Genomic DNA, 25,609 nt, shown 5'->3' with positions numbered 1-25,609 from the left:
AAGAAAAAGAAGGAGGGAAGAAGAGGAGGAGGAGGAGGAAGAACGGTAGGAGGAGGAGGAGGAGGAAAAGGAGCTCATTACCACAGAGGCTCCTCCAGAGAGAAGGAAGGCGGGAAGCAGGAGAGCCAGAAGATGTGAAGAGCAGAGAAAAAACCGACGTGGGGAGGATTTGGCCTTTGGAAATCGTTTTTTGGACTGTCAAAAATTGAAGGCATGGAGCAGAATCCACATTTGAGGAGAGCACACTTCAAGAATTCACCAGGGCATCTGTGAATGGGCTGCAGGTAGGCAGAGAGACACAGAAGTGCTATTTTGATGTCATCTCACCTCAAGAAGAACTCTCCATAACCTTCACCATGATATTCAACTACGATTTCAAAACCACATATAAGAATTGAGACTCATTGAAATTACACTCAATTCAAGGAAAATATGTACTGATTATGGACCCGGTCTCACACTAGGTGCAAAACAAGGTCCGTATCAGGAACAAAGAGCAAACTGTCCACATTGGTCTCCTCAGTTCAGCTGAATAATTAATCTTCATCAAACACCTGAGCTGGGAAGATGAAAGAACCTTACTCAACAAGCTAAGAAACATCTGCACAAAAAATGCTCTTCTGAGACTGAGCGTCAAGTTTCCTATCTACCCTACTGACCCTCCCTCCACCTGTGCAAACACCTCCAACAAAGCTCCCTCATCCACACCAGCCCTGGCCTTCACCCTCACCGGAGTCTGACACCTAAATCTAGTTAAATATTAAAAGGCATTTGTGGCAGACAGGACCCTAAGATGGCCCCAGATTCCCTCGCTGGAAATGCACCAATGATATGACGAGACAGGTACACAAAATGGGATTTCACCACCCAGGGAGTCATGGTTGCTTCTAGACTCATCAATAGGGAAACTGCCCTGGTCAGCCTGCCTGCTCACATGACCCATTACTGAAGCATCAGAGAGCTGCGCTGCAGCTGTCCCCTCTCCGGGAGAGGTGCCCTGTCATAAGCAAGGCCTTCGGCATGGCCTTCAGGAGCTGGGAGTGGCCTCCACCCGCAGCAGGAAAATGGGGACCTCAGTGCTGCACCCCAAAGAAATGAACCCTGTCCACAACCTGAGAATAAGGGAGGGCCCCAGGCCACAGCAGCCACAGCCCTCGCTGCCAATGCAGCCCTGGGAGAGACGCCAGGCACAGACCAGCCCCTGACCAGGCTCCCGCCCCGCCCAGAAAGGCTGAGATGATGTGTCCGCCTGGTTTTAAGCCACCCAGTATGTGGTGATGGGTTATGCAGCCCCAGATAATAAACCACTTAGCAACAATATCCTCCTTTCATTTTGTATCAATGCAAAAAAAGTTAATCAAATAATGAAATTGCAGCATGAGTATTTTCACCAAAGGGAAGGACGAGACGCCAACAAACACAACAGCAGCATTTATAACATGACCACAACTTAGCTTGATTCCCATCTTTGTGGGAATAAAGCCCTGGTCCCCCCACAATGCAGGCATCTGGGGAACCGCGACAGCTAGCGTACCTCTGTCCTCCAGGGGGTTGCCAGCAAGGTCGATCGTGTGGAGCCCTGAGTTGGGATTATGTGCCAGAGCACTGGCCAGTTTTTGTGCAAAATCTCTGCAAGCAAACAAAACGGTAAGAGTAAATATAAGAGTAAATGCAGAGAATGTGAAAGTGCTCATATAAAAAACTTAAGGATGGAAAGAGTGAAACCCAAAACAATAGAAACCCCTTTATGCCATCAATCTGTACATCACGCATTTGTTAACGTCACTGAAAACTCAATAGAGAATTAAAGCCACAGCCAGAATATGGCTCATTTCCATTTACCAAAACTGCACTCAAGAGCAAATAGAAAACACAACTGCCTTTAAAGACACGCTGCTCTGTGATATTAATAGTACTACTGGATCTTCCATAATTTTTTTTTTTTTTTTAATTCTGGGTTTAATGTGCTTTTCATCAAAATTCCGCGGGCTCCTCTCCATACCTCTGCTCTCGTCACGCGACGCTCAGGAACGTGACACTGATTTCTCTGATTATTGAGCTGAGGCCGTAATCGCCAGTGCTCTATTCTACAGGGCCACCAAATGGCTATTCGTGTTACGTTCTGCCTGAAATAACCCAGCGAGCGCCAAGATGACCAGATCACCGCTTGTCATTAGCAACAGGGCGGTCTCGCTCCAATGCTCCGTGCTCTGAACAGTAAGGCCTGGTGGTGACCCCAACCCTAGATAAAGGTCACGGCAGGGTCAGCGTGAGGGCCAGAAGTGACTGGACCAACCACGAAAGGCGGCAGAGCCACAGGAAACACGGAGCTACCCACTGCCCACAACCACCATTCAGGAGCCTCCGTGGGGAGGCCTTCCTGCACTCACTCGCCCGCACCTCTGCCATTCTGCAGGCAGGCTCCACCGTCACCCTTTCTCAGGACAAAGAGCCTGAGTCGCCTCGCCAAGGACAAGGGTCTCGGTCAAGGTTCCACACTGCCAGCCGCCAGCCTGGGCACCCTCACAAACACCAGGCAACCCGCAGCCCAGGCCTTCAGCACAGCGAGGGGCGGCACAGGGAGCAAGACTGGACCCATGATAATGCGACCTTTAAAATCCGTGCAAGGGTCAAGGAGCAAACGTTAGAATCTCCAAGCCACACGTTCGCGCGTCAGGGAGAACTCACGTCCGAAGTCCGGCGTTCTCCAGCACCAGTTCCTCCAGCCGATGGGACCGGCTCACCACCCGTAAGATCTGCTCACAGACGTCGGCAGACTGCAGGGAAAACGTTCTTTAGACTCTTCCGTAGGTTGAAAGGAAAACACTCCCCTCAGCGCCTCAAATCTAGGTCATGCAAAGTCTCGAGGTGACAAGTCACTCACCCACCTATCCATTCATTCAACACAGACACTGAGAGCATACCCACCACTGCACACCACCCCAACAGAGACCCTGGGAGAGCAGGGACACAGAGAGGGTCCCTGCCCTACAGAGTGCACCCTCACGGGGGTGAGAGCAACAGGAACGCATGGCAGTGTGTGTTGACAGACTCCCACTCCTGTGTTGGACATGTAGTCAGCATGTGCTGACACAGCCCCTCTCCTGATGAACACATGATCGGTGTGTGTTGACACATCCTCACTCCTGTGTTGGACGCATGGTCAGAGTGTGTTGACACATCCCCTCTCCCGATGAACACATCATTGGTGTGTGTTGACACATCCTCACTCCTGTGTTGGACGCATGGTCAGTGTGTGCTGACACACCCCCTTTCCTGATGAACACATGATCAGTGTGTGTTGACACATCCTCATTGCTATGTTGGACGCATGGTCAGAGTGCGCTGACACGATCCCCACTCCTATGTTGAAATGCAGTCATCATATGGCAGCAGGTTGGGCTTTGGGAGGTGACTAGTCATGAAGGTGCAGCCCTCACGAACAGGATCACAGCCCTGGGAAGAGGACCCAGGGGGCCGCCTTGCCCCTTCCGCCATGCACGACACAGCTAGAAGGGGCCACCACCAGCCAGAAGGCAGGCCCCCCTGGACACTGAAGCCTCCAGGGCCTTCATTACAGATGCCCAAGACTCCAGAACTGTGAACACGAACTTCTACTGTTTATAAGCTACCTGTTTATAAGCTACCCTGTCTGATATTCTGTTATAAGCAGTCCAAAAGGCGAAGACAAAGAAACTGCAGGATTAAATACTAAAGGGGCCACTCGGGTAGTGGTAAGAGAACCCTTAGGCCCATCTCGCCCAAGCCTGGGAACATCCAAAGGACTCCCAAAGAAGCTGAGGAGCAAGCAGAGAGCTGAGGGTCCTGGCTGGCGAGGGGACAGTGACGTGCCCTGGAGCGCTCCCACGGCCAGCGAGCTAAGCCCTTCGGGTGCGTTTCATGGAGTCCTTGGCTGAGGACGGCCATTCCCTCTTTGTGGGGAAGAAAGCTATGGGCAGAGATGCCACGTATCTTAACAGGGGGCTCGACAGGCACATGGGAGCCAGTATCATGATGCTGCTACCAGCGCTCTCTAAAGTGGGGCAAGGGGACATGCCTAGTGACAGGCAGAGTCAGACAGACTCCTGCTGCAGCATCCACGTGCTCTTAAAACATTCCATATCTTATGATGATCATACCCGTGAAAGTACATGAAGTGGTGAGGACATGACACTAGAGGAAAACACAGCTGGAATGCAGCAGATCACAGGCAAGCCCGCGGAGGTGGTGACTCCTGCAATCCCAGCGCTCGGGAGGCTGAGGAGGGAGGATCACGAGTTCAAAGCCAGCCTCAGCAACACAGCAAGCCCCTAAACAGCTCTGGGAGACCCTGTCTCTAAATGAAATATTAAAAGGGCTGGGGATGCAGCTCAGTGGTTAAGCGCCCCTGGGTTCAATCCCCAGCACCCAGAAAGTACATAAATACAAGATCACAATGAAAATGAGGACTACATTGCAACACTATCCTGAGGGAACTGTGCACACTGAAAACAGACCACAGGGAGAAACTTGTGCATGATTTTTTCTTTTCAATTTTTACATATTTGTTTTATATTTATTTATTCTGCCTTATTCCAAAACTAAAGGTAGCACTTAACCTTCGTTGCTTAAATATGGAAAAGACATTTTTCTAAATATGGAAGACTTACTGTAAAAGCTCATGACAACCTAGGGCCTACTTCAATCCTGCATGCTTTAACAGAAGAGAAGGCCCACCGTCCAGCCCTGGCACACGACAATCAAAGCACTTTCTGCCTTGAACTATCTCGTAAAATACTGCAGTCCTTCGAGGCGCCAGTCGTGAATACCCCGCTGGATGGGCTACACTGGGACCGAGTCTGAAGAGGCATGTGCCACGTGTTCCTGTCAAGCCCACCCAGACACCCAGGTCCCGGCCTCTATGCTCTCACGCTAACATTCTGCCTGCAGCCTCACTTTCCCACCATCCCTGGGCTTCCTGATGGACAGAGGCTGAAGAGACCGCTTGATTCCAGCGGACCTGACGGCCGCCGTGTGCATCATGCCGACAGCAGTGCTTTCTAGACGGGCCGACCCACTGACCGGCTCACAAGGCACACCTAAGGCAGCTGGCTATCTGCACTGTCCTGGCAGAAAGGGGTGACCCAGGCCAGGCACCAGCGGGGATCCTCCTTCTGGAAGCATTCCAGGGGATCCCTGCCTCTTCTGGGCTGCCTCGTGAGCATCAGGAAGAGCGATTTACCAAAGCCAGGCTTTCAAGATCACTTCATAAACAGTGATAAAGGTTCACTACAGAGGGTGTCGCTGAGTGTGTCCAACCCCCGCTTAAGACACCAGAAGGGGCGGGTGTGGCGGGTCAACTGTGACCACACGAATCCTGCTCCCTGCTACAGCTACGTGAAAACCTGGTTTTCTACAGGGAGGAACGGAGGGGAAGTGTTCCAGAGCCATGCGCGCACACCTTGCACCAAGCAGAAGGTGACGATGTCTTTCAGACGTCTCCAGGCTCAGAAAAAGTATTAAAAGATAAATACATCCAGCAGCTAAGCGCTTTCGTTTAATTAAAAAGCACATGCACAGGACAAAAACTGGAATCAATGTAAAGCCAGACACGAAATAGTGCAGAAAAATGAGCGTGGGAGTTCGGAGCCGAAAGGACCACCCACAGCCCCGGCCACAGTGGCGTCATCTGTGAGAGACTTTCGAAAAGACGCAGTGACCTGCCGAGCTACCAACTGCAGAAGGGGAGCTGGGTGGTGATTAACGACTCGGGAAGGGTGGACAGAGGCACTGTGCTTGCTGCACCTTTGAAATCTCTCAGATCCTCTACTCAGATCTGGATTAGTGGCTGCTGATTTGCTTCCTAAGACCATCACTGAGTATTTAATTCACATTTTTCGTGTAGTGCCTTAGCACAGAAACCCTTGTATTATATCCTAGCGATCCAGGTAGCTTGTGCAACTTGAGATAAAACCACTTTTTTTTTCATGCATTTTTTGTTTTTAAAAAAAATCCAAAAAAAAAAAAAGACTGTAGTTCTTCGTATTGTCCCTTCCTTCAAATAAATTCCACGTTAAAAAGTGCTCTGGGATTGCCCACCATAAGGCCACTGAAGAACAAAGCACCCCTTCCTTTTATCTTTGGGTGAAAACATAAGGAATTTGCTTTGCTTTGCTTTTGAAGACTTGAACAGTGATATCCACAAAGATCACTTTTCATTTTAAAATATCAAAAGTTGAAAATACATGCCTGTATTGGTTTCTGTTTAAATCTCAGCTCCCAGGAGAGCAGTAGGAGCAGCTTCCCATCCCGGGGATCTGCCCCCTTCCATCCCAGGGCGCCCAGGAAAGCACACAGCACTAACCGACCAGGGGCGCATTTTCTGCACTTCACGCTGAGGCAGCTGAGAGGCTGGGGTGCTGGCGACAAGGTCCTGGACCTTTCTGTACCACTGAGCTGGGACAGTTTCCTTAAGTAGGAGGATGGTGCAGTCTCTTTGGAACTCTCTTGGGTCATGAGCAACCGAATTTACTGACCTGTTCTTCCTGATCCCGCAACCCCTGCGCTCATCTCACTCCACCAGGCGCTCCCTCCCTCCTGTAAGGCCCTCTGGCTCAGCCCTGGGCGTGGGACCCCCAGCAGCCAGCTCCCCTGGCAGCTACTGCTGCTCCCTGAGGGCTCGCAGACCCCTGCGCGGCCTGAGCGGTACGATGCCCACAATCCCCACTCCCACTGAGCTGGTTTCTCAGCCTCTTTGCTAGGGCAAGCGTGACAGTAAGAACAATGGTCGAGTTGTGAGACGCTGTAACCCCTCAGGACTGTGGTGAGGTTCTACACCTGCCAGGTAGCTCCGTGGCTGTATTCGCTCAGCCATGGCTTCACTGAACTTATTCTCTATTCATAAACCCAGTTTTTACCAAGTAGCAGCCACGCGCCGTACCCTCTGGTGAGTACAGGACAAGATGGCCAAGACGCACACCAACCAGCTCACAGGAACAGGCCAGCAGGAAGCCAGGGCCTGAGGCCAGGCAACGTGGACTTACCCAGGGTCACACAGGCCAGCAGAAAGGGTAAACCAAGACTTGGGTTCTGACTCCAGGTCATGCTCTTGTCCTAAACTACATGGGCTCCCAGGGCCCCAAGTGGATTCAGCTGAAAGACTCACACTGGCCCCAAGCCTGGTAAATTCAGAGAATGAAGTAGCCCACCCAGTAGCCAATCTCCACCCTCTACTTCATGGATCCACATCTCAATTAAAAACCTGTCTTTTCATTATGAAAATCTTAAACCTCCAGATTCTATGGCCTCCGAAAGCTGGAGGCATTGAAGTGAGATCCTGAAATAAAACAATATCTAAATTATTTCTCATCATAAACAGAGGCATCAGAAAGCTACCTGGTAGGTAAGCATCTGTCCATAAAGCTAAACGTGCAAAATCCCCAACCAAGCATCCTATTTCCACTGGAAGAAAGACCAAATATTTGTCTCCCCACCTCTTGTGAAAACTAACAAGATTTCACTACAATTTCATGCTGTTTACATATAAATTTGCCCAAAAAGGCATCTAAAAATTAATGCCAGGTATCATAACTCAACAAGACCAACTACCTGTTCACATTTCCTGAAATACTTTGGAAGGGTGACTTTATGAAGATGAAATACAGAACAGGAACATCAGATTTGCTCTTTGCAGCTGTGCCAATGGAAAGTCAATAGTTTTTGCAGACTGAATGAGTGCGTACTGAACGTTACACTCCTTCTGTTCATCTTCTAAAATTGCAAAAAGCAGCTAAAAACATGAGGAAGGACTTCCCTGAAGCATCTCCATTATAAATTTTACAAAAAGGTCTGTGAATCACTTACAGGAAAATATCTCCTCAATAAATAAAATGTATACAGTTTACTAATACAGGAGATAAAAATTCATTTTAAACAACTACCAGGCTTTTGAAACCCAACAAAATGAAGCAATGTTCTCCGCATGTTCGATTACTCACCAGTCTTAGATCCTTCGAAGACAGCTTGGTGAACCACTGGTTGTACTCCAGGGCAGCCACGATGGGTATGAGGTCCCTGGAAGCAGAAGGAATGCAGTGCATGAAGCGCCCTTGCAGAACAGCGGGCTGGCCAGGCCGTGAGTCCTCCACACCCCGCTACGGTAAATTCCCACCACGGCAGACTGGACATCCAGCCACCCTCCTTGACCCCTAGACAACAATCAGATTCTCCCAACATCCTCCTTAGGATGCACGTACAACTCCCGAAGCTGAAGGGAACCGCCTCCAGGAACGGAGTCCCACTAGAGGAGATGAGGTAGAAGAGTGCGCGTTTGGAACACTTCCTTGTTCCGAAGGAAATCACGGTAGCTCTGCACTGTCAGTCTCCCTTCCGTGGCCCCCTCCTTCATCAATTCTCTGGTATTCAAGTTCCTCCCTCGTTGGGGGGGAGCTGGCACCCCGGCAAAGACAGGCCCATCCTCGCAGCCGTGGCAGCCACGGACCCTCAGTGCAGAGTGACCCCCGCGACCACCGGCAGCTCGCAGCCCCTGGTGTGCACTCCCTCCACGTGGCCCAGGTGTCTGTAGTCATCCGAAGCCCTCTGGCCGGGAGGGAGGCCCCTTCAGGAGAGCTGCCCTTCCCAGCCACAGCCCCAGGGCGTGTCCTCTCCTCAAGCCAGGCGGAAGGCGTCCAGGCCCAACTCACTGACTCCGCATGTGCCACCCCAGCCGCAGACCCAGCACTGCTGTGCTCAACATGGACCCCACGCCTTCCTGGTCCCCCAGGACAGTGCCATCTGCACCCAGCATCCGGCTCATCCTGTCCTGTGCATCTGTCCCTCACGCGCCTGGCTCCGGGCACCACGGACTGTAAATTCTTGGAAAACCAAGTGTCCATTTTCGTTGTGTGGCTTCAGCGAGGCTCCACCACTTCATCCTCAGCACGCGCGCAGCAAGTAGCAGACACTCAGGTTTTCCCTGAGGCAGACACTAAGGCGGAAGGTGGGAGGAGCGCTGTGGGCACGGGGCCCCAGCTCTGCCCGTCACCCGCTCATGCCACCAAACACCACGAGGAAGCCATGTCACTTAGGCTTCACAGGTAAAGGGACAGGTGTCTAGAGACGCACGTGAGACAAGGTCAAAGAGACGGAAAGAGGACTAAACCCAGAGGCCAAATCACCACACGTGCATGGTTCCCAGGACGCATCCTGGAGGGAGGGAACAAGCAAGACACGAGCAGGTGTGTGCCCTGAGCCCTGGAGGTGACGAGTGAAGTGAGGCAGACTTCAGGCAGAAGAGTCAGGACACAGAGCAAGGCATGACGCAGTCTGAGTTTAGAGCTGGCATCTAAAACATTGTCCATAAGTGGGGAAAAAAAGTCAATTAGACTTTATCAAAATCAAAAACTAGTTCTGCAAAAGATGCTATTAAGAGGAGGAAGACAAACCAAGTGCTGAGAAAGTTATCCTCAGGATACACAAAGCATTCTCAAGACTCAACAATAAGAAACAATCACTCCAATTTTTTTTAAAAAATGGGCAAAAGATACGAACATTTTGCAAATAACATATAGCAAATAAGCACATTAGAAGACACCCAGAATTACCAGCACTAGGAAAACACAATTCAAAACCAAAACCAAAATGAGTTGGGTGCAGTGGCACATGCCTGTCATCCCAGAGACTCAGGAGGCTGAGGCAGGAGGTTTGCAAGCTGGAGGCCAGCCTCAGCAACTTAGCAAGGGCCTGTCTGAAAATTAAAAGTGAAAAAGACGGGGATATAGCTCAATCGTTAAAGGGTTTCTGGATTCAATCCTCTGTATTGAAAAATAAATGTTAAAAAATAACAAAATAAGACACCACTGCATACCCACTGAATGACTAAAATTAAAAACTGAAGCAAAAACCTGACGAAAGCAAAGGCTGAGGAGGGTGGGGAGCAGCCTGTGCTCTCACACAGACCGCAGACTGGACAGCGCCTCCCCAAGTCCAGGGCCTGCAGGCCGCGGGGCCCAGCAAGCCCATGGCCAGGCGTTTCAGGAGAGAAGCGACAATCCACGCTGCGCAAAAGCCCAAGTGCTCACGCTCATCGAGGCTGGGTTCATGCCCGCCAGAAACTGGATGCAGCAGTGTCCCGGGTGACACCAAGTGATGTTCAGTTGAGGGTACCACGGCCACGCCAGCTCCCGCCAGCAGGAACGGGCTGCCTAGCTGTGAAGATGGCCAGGCGGACCCGCCTCCCAAAGGACAGCGCCCTCACCTGCCTGAGCTGGGACAGGCCAAGGCTGGAGGCAGGTGCAGGGGCTGGAACAAGAGGCAAGGCAGGAGCGGAGACCCCCAGAGTGCTCTACAGGGCTGATCCGTCCCGACCCGAGCGTGGCCTTCCATGGTAAAACTCCAGAGAAACACCGTGGTCACGAGGACCCTGTCACACAGGGAGGGGGCGGGGAGCGGGAGGGAATAGCTTGAATGCACCTTCTAAGGGGAGGCCACAGCCCATTTCTTCACCTACGCGGGCACACGTGGTTGAACCTACAGTAACTAGCGTCCTGCTGCCCAGCTCACAGGTCTGTCTGAGGAGACCCTAAGAGATGGCCTAGCGGCATCATTCCTGCAGACAACAGCTGGCCCAAGCGTGAGATGGACAACAGAATGGAGAGACGGCAGAATGCTCCTGCATCAGACTTCAAGCCAGAAACACAAGTGACACGCACCGCCATGCAGGACCTCAGGCGCCAACCGCCTCTCCCCCGGGCTGGAGCGTGCAGGGACGGAGAGCCTCGCATCGGAGGCGACCAAGTGTGCAGGAAGTACTTCACAACACCACGGAAAGTCAAGGTCTCCACCGAGGACTCGGGACACTCAACACCATCCCGGGGCCGGCAGAGCGAGCCTGGAGACCAGGCGTCGGACCCTGGACCCCGCAAAGGACGCGCAGCATCCAGGAAAGGGTCTGACGTGGTCCCACTGGAACAGAAGATATTCCAGCGTGCCAGACAGCACCGGCGAGCTCCTCGCCAAAGCTGCGTGCTCTGCGGCCTTCCTGGCACAGTGACAGGTGAGCAGAGTCTGGACCAACAGTTCAGGGGGCTGTGTGGGGCCTACCTCCCTGCCAAGGAGGACCCAGATGCCCTGGTGCAGCTGCCGCCCGTCAGGACCTCTCCTTCCCCCTCCTGCTTGCCCTGGGTCCTGCCTCGATCACGCTGGATCATGAAGAAAGGCTTCCGCACGCAGGGAGCTCACGGCGGCCCATTCTCCCGTGGAGGAAAGCAGCAACCCTGCTGTCCGCCAGCCGACATCTGCCGCGAGTCCCACCGTGCTGGGGGCCCTTCCCTGGGGGCAGCCTTGGCTCTGAAGAGCGGAGCCGGTAAGGGGCCACCCAGGAAGCCTCTGGAGTCCCGCCAGCCCCGACACAGCTCTCCCTGCTGGCCCGGTCACTCACCCTCCTTCACAGGGGAGCAAAGGAGTTTTGAGATTCTGAACTGAGGACGACAGTCTTCTAGAGCCCCACAGTGTCCTCATTCCTTAACACTGAGGAGAGACGAGGCCATGAACACCTGCTCTCTAACCTTTCTCTGGATAAAAATTCATTCCGCAGTTTGATTTGTGTTTGATCCATTCTGGCTGGGTTTCTAACGAAGGGTGGACTCCTCATTCCTCACCCCAGTGGACACATCTGAATAAGCCGACCCTCCCCTTAAATCTCTAAGAACCGAGTGCTTCTCTTACACGTCTCTAGAAAGACAAGTCGCCACAACAGCAACGAGATGAGAGCATCAGGAGGACCAGGAACGTCCCTGAAAAGTCAAAAGTCTGTAATGCAAGCATTCTGTAACTTAAATTCTTTTTCTTTCAAGAAAGAAAACTCTTCACTTTATACAGTTGGTCATTTAAAAAGAGGGCAAGCCTTTCGGGATATGAAAATAGCTGGAATTTCTTCAAACACTTTATGAGCCACGAATACAGCTGATAAAAGTGCTCTGAATGTTGTGATCCACCTGGTCTTCACCAGGACCCCAGGAGGAGGCGTGAACTCCACTGAGCCAGGAAGGCTCCCAGGCACAGAGCTGAGGTCATCTGCGTGGGCCACAGGGGCGTGCAGCCAGGGCCAGGATTCAGACCCGGCCAGTGTGACTCCCGAGCCCTCTGCCTTGACCCTGTGCTGTCACCTCCTGCCCACTAAGCTGCCTTCCTTACCATCAAAAGTCTTCACCTCCTCTACCAGGAACCCAGGATGGTATTATCTGCAGGTTTTCAGATCAAAGACTTGAAAACCCCTCTCATCACATTTAACCATTCATTTGCTGATTTCAAAGCCAATACTAATATGTATTCTGAAGTGACATCTCAAAGCAATCATACTGTCATTTTAAACATCAAAAATAAACTGGTAAGTCAGGCGTGGTGACACTTGCCTATAGTTCCAGCTGTTTGGGAGTCTGGGAAAGGAGGACTGGTTGAACCCAGCAGCCTAGGGCCAATCTGAGCAATGCAGCAAGACCTTGGCTCTTAAAACGCTTTTTCATTAAAAAATAAACTACTTACATTTGGAAACCATTAAAAAAGTTAAAACTCAAAGTCAAGGAGGCTGTCAGGAGATGCAGGCTCCAGCACGCCTCAGCCCCAGAGCACCATGGAGTCTGGACATGCTGCTGACCCAGCAGTTCTGACCTTGGCCTCAGGTGTCCAGGACCTCAGAGGAGCTTCCTTGTCCAGTGACCAGTTGCAGGTCATATTCCCCAAACTCCCTTTTCCTGGCCTGCCATCTTCTGGAATTTTACAAAGACTATGACTTTTGAAGAGTGTGACATACACCAGGAAAGGGCTAAAGAACAAGAGTAATGGAGGGAGGCCGAGCAGGCTGCGGTCTGCACGTGGGCAAAGCACGAACACAGGGAGCGCCAGCAGGGAGGGGCATCCTGACTGTTCTCAGCGTTCCCACAGCCCAAGGAGGAAAGACCCCAGCAAATCCAAGGAGGCCCCCAGCCCAAGCGCAAAGCCCTGTGCTCTTCACGTGTGCATGAAGGCAGCGCCCTCTCAGGGCAAGGCTGCTGAACTGTGCAGGCACGTCCATCTGGCGAGTCTTCCCGAGCATGATTTAGTCTCCTGTGTCCCCATGGTATCTAGTTTGAAAACCGAAGTTGGAGAGCTAAGAAAGGGCTAAGGATGTCTCGACTTCGCTCCTCCTCCTGGCAGGCTGTTTACCCAGGCGCGTCCTGAGCACCATTAACTTCACGGCTGTACCGCCGCACCCTGGCGAGGTCCTGATGCCTGCAGCAGCCCAGACGGCCTCGGAGGTCAAAAGGAGGAGCCTCTGCAGGTTGTGACGGCTCAGTCCTAACAGCGCAGTGCTCTGAGGACCTGTGTGTGCTCCCTGTGAGTCACACGCTTGCGCTACTGTACGGTTAGGCCCAGTGCAACTCACACAGGACCAGCGAAGGAGAAAAAATACCTCAGAGACAAGCTCTGCCGCGGGCTCCACATGCCCAGCATGTCATCCCGCCCTCCCCACGGGTTCATCTGGCCCAGACTGGTGGCCACTTAATACAGACTGTTAGGGAAACCGGGAAACGGAAAGAAGCCCATGCTGTTCACCTGACTCACACCCGACACCTCTTCCTTCTTCAGCAAGAGCAGGAATAAAGAAATGGAGCTGAGATTAGGAAAGAATTCCACCAATGCCCCGAGGACAGGCTGGACGTCCCCACCCTTGGAACTCCTTCCTGATAGCATCTTGCTCACGAGTGTCACCTTGATGCGGAAGCAATGTGACAGCACAAAGGCCCGAGTCTACAGGCAGGGCTCTCAGAAGCCAAGTTCAAACCCAGTGGTGCGTGCCGCTGGGTCTTCAGAGCACTGATGAGATTAGCTCCTCTGAAAACCTTCCCGGAACAAGAGCAATCGATGCGTTGAAAGCTGCAAGCTCTCGCCATGACCTCTGCTCCCATCACTCCTTGTCACCGGAGTCACAGCATAATGACACTCTAAACAGCTCACAGACCTCCAGCCACCAGGAGAAATGTGTAGCTAAGCCTTTTTCAATCTAAGCCTCTCTCTGGTCCACTGATACCTAAGCCAGAAAATCGAAAGACTACACTTACACAGAATTTTGAAACCTAGAAACAGTAACGAGTGAACGCTCTTCCCCGCTCCTAATCATGCTTTCCTAAAGACTCACAGGATGGCCACTGTCATCCTCACATCCGGGTGCTTGAGAAGGGGGGCCGGGGACTGAAATGAGGCCGATCGTATTCCACGCGTGCAGCCTTTGTGACTGTGAACCTATTACCTAGGACTAGAATGCTGTAATTAAAAAATGGAAAGAACATTTTCCAACTTTTGACCTAGAATTTCAGTGATAGGAAAAGTCCATCTAACTCCTTAATCAAGCAACAAAAGTAGACGATTTTACTGTGAATTCAGTGTTTACAGAGAAATGGAAAATTCTCCAGCTGCCGTGTCAGGAAATGCACCTGCAGGGAACTCTCAAAGGTGCGACAAGCTTTCTGGATTTTAGACACCACGTGTATACCTCTGGTACCTATGCTCAGTGGCTTCTTTACACACAGCTTCCCTTCGCTGACAAACGACCAAATTACTCATGGTGGGTGAGCAGGAAGCTCAGCGCTGAAGCTCATTGGGCTCAGCCTGCACCCAGGGTGGAACCATCAGGGCCAGGGCGCAACACACAAAGCGAGGGCAAGCCCCACAGACTAACCTGCAGCCTGCCTCTCCTGTGCACCAGATGACCCCACATGCCACCCATGGAGTCCTGGAGGGCCCCAAAACCCATGCAGGGGTTCACTCTGAAACGGAAGGCGCAAACTCCTCACTTAAGTCAGTCATGGATAGTGCTGTGGTGTGTCCAATAGCAAAGCTACACCTTTCCAGCAGAATGTAGCATTTGCCACTGTGAGCCTGAACTTGGCAGCACTCAGACTTTTTCAGAGGTCAGTGGTGAGAGTTGACAAATGCTGTTCCCCTGTGAAGCTATGCACAATGCAGGGAACCATCTTTTCTAATGATCAACCCACAGTGCTACGAAATCAAACCCGGTGAGGCCCCTCGAAAGCACGGATACCTGACCCTGGAGTCCTGGCTTCCGACTTATTCCCAGGCAATGCTGGTCTTAGTGGGAAATGCTTTCAGAGTAAAAGACTTTCCCTTTTTCTTTCTCAGTTCACTTTTTTATGAGCTCTACAGGAAACATCTTGCCTAAATGTAAGAAGTGCCCCTACTATGGGAAGAAGTAGACTAATTCTAAGCAGGAGGAAACTGCCTGTTCCAAGAAAGGAAGCAAATCAACCTGGAGGCCCAAAGGCTGGAGCATGACCTCACACCACCATGGCCAAGTCCACTTCTTGGTCCTCCACAGACCAGGCTGTGCAGAGGAGGCACAGCCACAGAGTACACACCTTCCTCACCCGCCCGGGGTAGGATGCCCCAGGGAGCCCTCTGCAATCCTGCCTTTCCTGATAGGCCGATGGAAATTTAATCTCAAATGATATTTTCCTAGACAAGATGCTGGTGCTAAGAAACACAACCAACACTGATTCCCTGTGACATTTCCGATGTCCAAAAAGGTACAGCTGGGCTCCCAAATTTTTCTCAATTGCAAACAGAGAGAAAAGATTCATTGTGCTGGGGTTCATCCACACAGGGCTGCCTATGGCCATCTAAGGAAGCAGCAGATATTAGACTGAAGAGAGGACGTGGGCAGGATGAGTGACCTGAGCAGGCGTTCTGGAGGACAGCCAAAGAGGCTTTGTTAGACAGAACAACCAACTACACAGGTCTGCCTTCGCTGAGAGAAAGGGAACCAAAGGAGATTTTCTCTGGGCCTGGACACCCGGAGCCCTAGAACTCCATATGTTCAAGCAAAAATGGTAAAACCTGAAAAAGTTTCTCAAATAATTTGTCAGGGGTTTCACAGATTCACCATCCAAATCACAAGTCAGATATTGGCAAATGGATCTTCACCAATACATGCACAGATGCATAAGCAAGCCCCAATTAATATAGAAATGGTGAACTCAAAGGCCTTTGTTAGGATTTTACTACCAAATTTCATCCTGGAAATCACAAAGAATAAGGAGGTAAAATATACAGAACAGATCAAATCGACTTGTGCAAGCTAGTGTAAGAACCAGGAATTACATACCTCTCCCACGGTGAAATGCTGCAATTTCCTAATCATGAGTTCAGTATGGATACATACATGCACCTCCACAAACCATCCATGGTGGCTAACATACCTGAAGCTAGTACTTGAATGGAAAAATCCAGATTCTCCCGAGTCTCCTTAGAAAAGGATTCTCTGGCGGTCATATATAATCCTAAGTGCCAAAAAAGAGCTCTCACTCTGAAAATCAATTTAGAAATAGGAAAAAAAGAAAAAGAATGGGCTTACCTGTGGTCAAGATGACTGAAGTCTTGTAAATTCAATTCCCTGGTGTCTTGTGTCAAGTAAATTGTATCCACATCCTATGAGATACCAATCGGTCACATTGTTAATCCATGTAGACGACCCAGAAGCAAGACAAACTCAGAGAATCAGACAATTACGTAGGCAGACTTTTATGTAATTCAAGGACAGAAGATTTTTAAGCAAAAACTGCATGGTGAGAAAAGAGAAAGAAGCCAGTCAAATATGAGACTGTTATCCAGGTGTGTGCACACACAGACAGAAGTACCTACCCATTGTACTTCTTCCCGGTATGAAAATCCAAGCCAGTCACACACACAGGCGTACATCTGAGAAAAACCACCTGAAGGTGAAGACAGAAGCGTTGCGATGTTGACAGGTTTCAGCAAAATGATTTTTAAATTAAATTTTACAAGCTTAAGTATGGCGGATGTTGACAAGGCTGATTATCCTATTCATTTGGGAAAACAGCAGACCTCCCTGTTCTATAGTAAGCACGCAGCAGGATGCAATGAAGCTTAAGTACAGGACTCCCGTCCACCTAACTGAAGTCTGCTCAGTGCTAATTACACCTTAAGCTAATTGTACCTTTACAGTAGCACACCAGGAATAGACTGACTTCCTGGCTGGGATGTCCACCCAGCCGCTACATCCTGGTTTTAAAATCCATGCTCACCACAGGGGCCCTGTTCTGCCACCGGCTGGCTGTCCCACAGGGCCTGGAGACTGGCCAGGCGCTCAGATGGCTCCATGGAGACCTTTTTCATGATTCTCCTGCAAAATTATCAACAACAGATTTCAAAAATCAAGTTTTTGGAATAGCATACAGACACTGATTTTGTAATATGCTTTTCTTTCTTAAGCAAAGGTGGATATAAATTCAACTGTGACAAATATAATTCCATTATTTGAGTACTAGGAAGTGGACTTTTGTTTTTATTTATTGATTCTTTTAGTTACATGTGACAGCAGAATCCACTTTGATTTAATTATACAAGCGTGGACTATATCTTATTCTAGTTAGGATCTCATTCTTGTGGATGTGCATGGTGGTGGGATTCACGGTGGTGTTTTCATGTATGTACAGGGAGATACCTCAGGTCTATTCCACCACCCTTCCTTTTCCTATCCCCCGACATTCCCTCCATTACCCATAGTCTAATCTACTGAACTTCTATCCCTCCCCTCAACTTTCCCACCTCATTGAGGGTTAACTTCCACAAATCAGAGAAAACATTCAACCTTTGGGTTTTGGGGACTGGCTTATTTCACTTAGCATGTTATTCTCCAGCTCCATCCATTTACTGGCAAATGCCATAATTTCATTCTTCTTTATGGCTGAGTAATATTCCATTTTGTATATATACCACATGTTCTTTATCCATTTATCTGTTAAAGGGCACCCAGGTTAATTGCATAGCTTAGCTATTGTGAATTAAGCTACTATACACATTGATGGGGCTACATAACTATAGCATGCTGATTTTAGATCTTTTGGATCTACACCAGAGAGTGGGCGTATGAGTCAAATGATGGTTCTGTTTCCTAGTTGTTTGAGGAATCGCCACACTGCCTTCTAGAGTGGTTGCACTAATTTTCAATTCTACCAACAATGTGTGAGAGTATTTTGTTCCCCACATCCTCATCAAAACTTGTTATCACTTGTATTCTTGATAATTACCAATCTGACTGGAGTGAGACGCATTTCTCTAATTGTTAGAAATATTGAATATTTTTTCATATATTTGTTGACCATTCGTATTTCTTCTTCTGAGATAAATCTGTTCAGTTCCTTTGCCCATGTATTGATTGGGTTATTTGGTTTTGGGGTCTTTTTGGGGAGGTGGGTGTGGAGTTCTTTTCTTTATACTATAATTCTGGAGATTAGTGCTCTATCTGAAGTGCAGGTGGCAAAGACTTTCTCCCATTCTGCAGGCTCTCTCTTCATGCTCTTGACAGTGTCCTTTGCCAGGAAGTTTTTCAGTTTGATGACATCCCATTCATTGAGTCTTGATTTTACTTCCTGCTCTTTGCGAGTCTTCCTAGGAAATCAGTTCCTAGGCCAACGTGATGGGGAGTTGGACCTACAGTTTCTTCTAGTAAGTGCAGAGTTTCCGCTCTGATGCCTGGTCCTTGATCTCAGAAGTGGGAATTCATAGGAACTTAATGTTACCTTCATTTCTTTAACTTCCCTTTGTAAACTAAACTTTGGAAAATGTAAGTGGTCCTCATGCTGCTGCTAGGTTGTTTTATTCTGTGAGTTTGTGGGAAGAGTTAGATCATAGTGTATTCTACTTAATGAATTATTTGGTTATGTATATACAGATCAAATTACTCACTGTCAGAGGACTCAAGTACAGATCTCCTGAGTCCTTCCACAGTACCCTGGACAAGTGTCCACCAAGAAACTGATCCCTGCGTATTCGGATGGCCGTTCCTCTCACTCTCTTCCCCTGGACAAGGACTCCGCTGGGGCTGGGTGCATCCAGCTCCTCCCACACCTCTGGGCTCCCAGGCAGAGGCAGGATGGAGCAGTGGTTAGAAATGCAGCCTACACCCCAAAGTGTCCCCAGTCATAGAGCTGACAGAATCATTCACCCCACAGGGCTTTGTGAGACCGAGAGATGCCCGCGAAGGTGTCCCCACACCTGGGGCAGGCAGAGCCTCCACGAAGGCCAGCCAATGCTGACCTGTAGGGGGAGCCAACCTGTGACAGCCCGGGGCCTGGCACGTGGGAATGGCCGACTGGGCTCAGTACTGTGTTTGTGGTGTTTTTCTGGCTACGTAAGACAATGAAGCCAGATGCTATGCAAAGCAATAGCAGAGCTGCCGGAAACAGGCCCAGGCACTGGCGCTGCTGACCTGAGTGAACGCTGGACACTCCAAGCTGGACTTCTGTCTGACTCTCTGGGCTCATACTTCTTTTCCAAAACGCTGGCTTTGCTCCTGAGACCTGCAGGTAGGCTGCTAGCACAACACAGGGCAAAGACGGAGCCTTGCAAAGTCTCAGCAGGAAGCCACGGGCCTGAGAACAGCCATGACCCCAAACTTCACGTGCTGGGGGCTCAACCCCAGTGTGGTGGTGCTGAGTGGCTGGGCCCTTAAGAGGGGGGCCTACTGCAGGGCAGTCAGGTCATGGAGAACCACTGGGGGATTAATGTAGGCTTTCCAGAGTGAATTAGTTCTCAGCCGGGTGGCTTGTTAGGAAGTGAGGCCACCCCACACCTGGCCCTTCTGCACAAAGCTGTTTCCCTCCCGGCCATGTTGTGACACAGCCAGGGTTCCCACTGGAGGCCAAACGGGTGCAGGCGTGCAACAGTGGACTTTCAGCCTCCGAAACTGCGAGGTAAATGGACCTCTTTTCTTTATAAAGTACAGTGTTTTGTTACAGCAACAGAAAACAGACAGACAGTGGGAGTCTCGGGTTACAGGGAAAAATCAGACACGTCCATCTGGAAAACAAAACTTCAGTTTTACTTCCAAAGCAACACTGGCCCTCACGTTGGGGTAAAGGGAGATCGGCAGGAGAGGCAGGCAGAGGCCGCTGCTGCGGACCGGGGCACCACCCTGAGCCCTCTGCCTGGTGAGTCCAAGCTGCTCGCTTTTCAACTGTTCTCAGCGCCCGTTTCTGCTGAGATTTCAGGAGTAGGAGTCCCATGGAACACATGCATTTATTTGCACCGCAGTCAAGAACTAAGCAGCTGGGAACGAGCTGGAGCGTGTTCTAACCCCAGGCTCAGAAGCCAGTGAGAAGAAAATCACCCTGCACACATTGTTCTCTGCCTGTGGCTAAATGCCAGCCAGGAGTTCATGGGTGTGCGCGGCGGCTCACACATACAGGGACGAGTGCCAGACAGACAGGTGAAGTTGCTGCTGTAAGAATGGGTAGTAAACCCAAACCCCAGGGAACAGAAGAGGCCTGTCTCTGTCCCGCAGGCTGCAATAGGGCTGAATCAGCAACATTTGCATTCCATGCATTTAATTTACACAAGATTCAGAAAACAGTCACGCGTCACAAAAAATCATAAACTGGTAAGGAGATCAGCTCTGCATGCAAATCCCATGAGAAGGCGCTGCCCTGGAGGATCCCTTCATTACCTTGGCCCTCTTAGAACAACTGACTGCAACCTCAGTCCCAGCCTTCCTTCTGGGCAGGAAGCGACCGCCCCCACCCAGCTCGGTCCTGAGGACCCAGTGGCTCGCTCCGCACAGAGGGGAAGACGCAGGAGGCCGTCTCCACCCACGCCCATCAGGCCACCGCAGCGCGACCCATGGTCTCAGGCTTCAGTCGACTTTCAGCTTCGCGAAGGGATCTGCGATGCCATTTCTGTTGTGGCAGTGAAGAAACATTGTTCTGACAGACCAACACCAACACTCTGCCGACTGTCAGGGGTCTCACACGGAGGACCAATCAAGCACGCCAAACAAGAAAAAAAATCACGCTGGTTCCTCTCCCACCAGCTTGAGGATACAAATCACAGTTAACCAAACATGAGATAAAATCACACAAAGGCAACCGAGAAATTTTAAAAATCACACCTAGCAGAGAAATTTGTCACAGGTACCACTGATCTCCCCCACAACCATGTGGGCTAGAGTCCCGCACCTCTGAGGCCAGGCTGCTGCGAGAACAGGTGCTGCAAAAGGTAAATCTCACCATAACTGTAACATCATGTAGTCCAAGGCTCTGAAGCCCTCACTGGCTCCCTAGGCACACCCTCAGGCTTTCCCTCACAGCTCTCTACAGTTGGAGCTCACTCTCAACATGCAGAAGTGCCTGCAGGTCCCCAAAGTCAAGAAGGCCAGTGGCCCCGGCACCTGCCACCCACTCCCTCCCAGCCTCCAGCCCCACTGTCTCCACATCTAACCACAGAACCTTCCACGGAGCCTCTCACCCAGCAGAACGCCCTCCTCTCAAGGAAAGAAGAAAACAAACAGAAGTCAAATGTTCCCCTCTTGCCTCTGGGTGACTGTGGCTTCCTATCTGAAGTCAGAGGGGCCCGGCTCACCCCTCCCCCTCGCTTACCTGCAGAGCCTTCGTACACACCTTTAGAGGAAGTACTCATCTGTGCAGGCCTCAGGAGCTTCTGATCAACAGTTTCCAAATTAATTCTAACCTGCATTAATGGCTTCATTTAGTGTTAAAAACAATCTAGCTTCATTTTCGAAAAACAGTCAGGGTTCTTGATATTAAAAAGCTTAAGGACATAACATTAAAAAAAAAAAAAAAAAAAAGCTTTGGGACCCAGTGAAGAGTCAGCTTAGTGAAAAAGATTAATAGTAGCTGGGCTGTAAATGGTTCCCCAGTCACCCTACCACACTGTCTCTAAGAGGCAGCCTCCAGCGATGGACACGGTCAGAACAATGAGACCATGCACCAAAATCTGAGCAACAGTGGCCTGATCAGGGGTGGTTTTCAAATTTAATTCAGAATTTTCCCATAATTTATTCTTTAACTCTTCTCTACATTCTGAAATAACCTTTGCCTATTTGATGAGGATAAATAAGTCATTTTGTGAGGGAGAGTGGAAAAAATAAACATCTTGATATACATCTGTAGAAGTGAGATGAGGAGAAAACTACTCATGAATATTAACTTTAAAGGAAATTCTTCATTCTTTTCTTAGCAGTATGCTCTTGACTGTAAGAGGGATGATTATGTTTTTTAGCTATTTTTATATTTTCTATATATTTGATTTTGATGCTGGATGTTATTTTAAGAATCACGTTTGGGTAAATCCAGCGATTCAAGCATTGCTTCGTTGATACACAAACTTAGATTTACGCTCCAAAAGTAGGGATGCAGCTCTGCCTCTCGGTTCTCCTGGTTACTGATCCCTGTCCTGCCATCTCTCCCTGGCCCCTCAGCAAAGAAGGGACGAGGCTGGGGACCTGAAGGCCCAGCGATGTGCTGCATTGGACGGGATGAGGGACCCCAGGGTAGAACCCCAAGCACAGCCTGACGCTCTCTGCCCGCTCGGAGCAGGACGTGTTATCTTCACGTTGTGCGCCATTGACATGCGGGACATCTCCTGTCGCTTCTGACTTGCGGTGCACTAGGAATGAGGCAGGAAGGGTCCAGTCGCCACTCTGCCTGCTCTCTGCAGTCGCCAGTGCCCACAGTCCCTCTGCCCTGGGAACTCCTGTGGCACCCCCTCAGCCACAGTGGCCCTGGGTACCCAGGCCCGTGGAGGAGAGGGCCAGCTGGAGGACCCCTCCAGTATCTCATCCTCACCTCCTCCACTGGGCCCTGCGTTTCAAGGCCCTTGCCCCCTTCTCCTCCACATCCACGCGCCCCTACGGTGCCCGGCACCTCAGCCTCCCTTCTTCACTCACCTCCCTCCAGAGCCCCCGTTCAGAGGTAGAGCAGAGACATGCTTCTCGCTCCATGTGTCCCACGTCCTATGGCCTGACAGGTACCAGGCACGTGGCACCAGGGATGCCTCTGCTCATCCACGACCTGCCAAGTGCCTGCTGCGTGCCCAGGGCGAGAGGGTGAAGGCTGGCCTCAGGAGAGGTGGGCACAAGCGGGCTCTGTGCCCCTCACTGTCTCAGGTGAGACGGGCAGAGGCGGGCTCTGCGCCTCCCCTTCGCAGGGCACTGACCTACTCACCACGCAGGCCCAGTGACGATGCCTCACTGACCACTGCTCACTGTGGCCAGGCACCTGGTCTCCCCTTCTCCACTCCAACAACCCCCTGTGGTGGCTCGGCGCCCTAGGGCCACTGCCCACCTGTCAGTTCCTCTTCAAAGCAACCACGACGGCACTGTGGTGTCATCCCCCCTCACCTGGGTCCCTTCCACGACCTGGGCAGTCCACTGCCCATGTGGACCCCTGGACCTACCAGTCGAGGCCCCCAAACCTCCACGGTGCCACCACGGGGCCCGTCCACACCCACAGCCTTGGGCCCCGCATCTCCCACAGAGCTGCTGCTCTCTCCTTCGGGGCCCCCTCCAGATTCCAGTCCTGGACGCCCCGATCCTGCCTCCCGCCTCCGCCATCCATCCTTGCCGGCACCAAGGCAGCTTTTCCTCCTTTGCTCCTGGCTGAATGCTGGGCTCAGTGCCAGCACACCGTCTCTTCCAGGTCCCCGTCTCTGGACGACCACATGGACACCCCTGCCTCCAGGACACCCCCTCCAGGGCCGGACCCTCCCGCCCAGCCTCACAGGGCTCCCAGCCCACCCAGCGTCCACCTGCAGGGCCCATGGCACCAGCTCCACACGCCAAAGGCCGAACAGCTGGAGGTGCTGCTGCCCATGCACATGCCCTGCACCTCCCCAGGCTTGCAGCTCACTGAGGCAGCACTGGCCACCACGCTGCTGACCAGACCCGGAGCCCCAGCTCTGCTCCACCTGGCTGCCCATGCCCACCTCCACTCCCCGCCCCATGCTCTCTCACCTCCACCTCTGACCCCTTGCCCCTGCCACCTGCCCTGCCTGGATCACCACAGTGTCCAAGTCAGCCTCTGTGTCCACTCCTGTCCCTCCCAGCCTATCCTCTCGGCACCAAAACGATTTTCATGAAATCTACAGGGACGCATGCCACACATCACAAGGGATCCTCTGTGCCACGCCACTGAAGTCAGCGTCCACCCCAGACCCACACCCACTGGCCAGCGCCTGCTTCCAGCCTGATCCCACACCTCAACGTGCCTCACTGTACCCCAATCGAATGCACCTCCAGGACACCAACTCCAGTCCAAGCAGAAGAAACCAAGAAGCAGAGGCCCCGGGGGCAGTATGCCCTCTGCCCACTTTCACATGCAGGCTTCTCTGCCACTCCGTGTTCACGTCACCATGGCCCCAGGGACTGTGGAGACCGAGTTCATTCTTCATATAAGTCCCATCCGGTTCTCTCACTGCACTTATTCACATCAACAGCTGGTTCATTCACATATTTTGCTCTTTGGGAGTTTTTCTCCCTGAAAAAGCCCCAGCTCCATGTGGGCAGAAGCCACACTCACTGTTGTACCCCAACCCTTAGCACCCTGCCTCCTAGGCAGCACTCAGCAGACACCCCCACATGTATGAACAAACAGGACCACACGGTGGCCTGAGCTAGCACCAAGGTGACCACAAAGCTCTGGGGAAACTCGAATCTGCAGACGTCACCACAGAGGACACCTGACTGCAGTGAAGGAGTCATTCAGGAGCAGGGGCCTGTGCAGAGCTGGACACACGGCCAGCAAGCTGCGTGCTCCAGGCCAGCTGGACAAGGGACCGGGAGGCAGGGACCTCTGGGCCCCAAGAGCTGAGCTGCACTGGCCAACAGGAGTGACAACACCATCCTCAAAACCTCCTGCGAAACATAATGGAGACATTCACACCAAAACCAAACCGCCCCCCAGGTAGGCCCCCCAAGTTCCTAGAATACTAACTAGGTAAGCCCCCCCCTAGGTTCCTAGAATACTAACCAGGTAAGCCCCCACTAGGTTCCTAGAATACTAACCAGGTAAGCCCCCCCTAGGTTCCTAGAATACTGACTAGGTAAGCCCCCCACCCCCGAGTTCCTAGAATACTGATCAGGTAAGCCCCCCCCAGTTCCTAGAATACTAACCAGGTAAGGCTGCGTTTTAGAGCCGACAGAAACTCCAAGTGTTCCGCCAGGCCCTTGAGGTCAGGGTGCGGCAGCCTTGCCAGGCAGGCTGAGCTTCGCCCGCCACCCGGCCCCATTGGTGCCGAGTTGGGACGAAGCAGGGAACAGAGGGAAGGTGCAAGTCACGCAGCTGAAAGGTGGTTTGTGGACCCTGCTTCCCCCAGGGGCCCTGGCGGGCTCCAGGATGCAGTGCCCGTCCCCAGCAGGCTTCACTTCTGAGAGCCCCGCCCGGCCCCTCCACCTCTTCCCACCACTGCCAGGCAGAGACACTCCCTGGCACGTGCCTGCTGGGACCAGAGGTCAGCCAGCACTCGCCTCCAAGAGACCCGAGTCCTGATTTCCAGCCAGGCAGGAGGCAGGGAGAGGCCGCCCAGCTTGCCCTCCACCCCACAGAGCCAGGGACACTCGGCGTCCTCCACAGCGGGCCAGGACAGTCACTGAGAGGACCCAGTGCTGAGCTGTGAAGGCAGACAGGCAGCGCCCCTGAGGACAGAGAGACGAAGGGCCCTCCAACCCACTGAGCCTCCTGCCGGCCCCTGGTGGGCTCCGGGGCTTGACCTCCCCATGTACCCATGGGTCACTGTAGGCAGAGGATCCCTGGGGGAACCGTCC

At 51.7% G+C, this 25,609-nt stretch overlaps 1 protein-coding gene across 4 annotated transcripts in view; it reads right to left on the bottom strand.

The window, feature by feature from the left end:
• Positions 1-25,609, bottom strand: part of CARMIL1 (capping protein regulator and myosin 1 linker 1) — a 250,597-nt gene that overhangs the window by 120,110 nt on the left and 104,878 nt on the right. For 3 of the 4 annotated variants that reach the window (XM_079148814.1, XM_079148815.1, XM_079148816.1), the window contains 6 exons: positions 17,076-17,173; positions 16,672-16,742; positions 16,385-16,458; positions 7,977-8,052; positions 2,689-2,777; positions 1,535-1,629 (listed from right to left, as the gene is read on the bottom strand). In XM_079148814.1, the coding sequence (XP_079004940.1) occupies positions 1,535-1,629; positions 2,689-2,777; positions 7,977-8,052; positions 16,385-16,458; positions 16,672-16,742; positions 17,076-17,173 (503 nt within the window). Of the gene's footprint in view, positions 1-1,534; positions 1,630-2,688; positions 2,778-2,884; positions 3,575-7,976; positions 8,053-16,384; positions 16,459-16,671; positions 16,743-17,075; positions 17,174-25,609 lie in introns of those variants that run through there. The other variant, XM_079148817.1, reaches the window with a different exon arrangement.

Source organism: Sciurus vulgaris (assembly GCF_902686455.1).
Source record: "Sciurus vulgaris genome assembly, chromosome: 7".
Taxonomy (NCBI): domain Eukaryota; kingdom Metazoa; phylum Chordata; class Mammalia; order Rodentia; family Sciuridae; genus Sciurus; species Sciurus vulgaris.
Note: the sequence above shows the minus strand (reverse complement) of the source record. Positions and strands in the feature narration are given on the sequence as shown.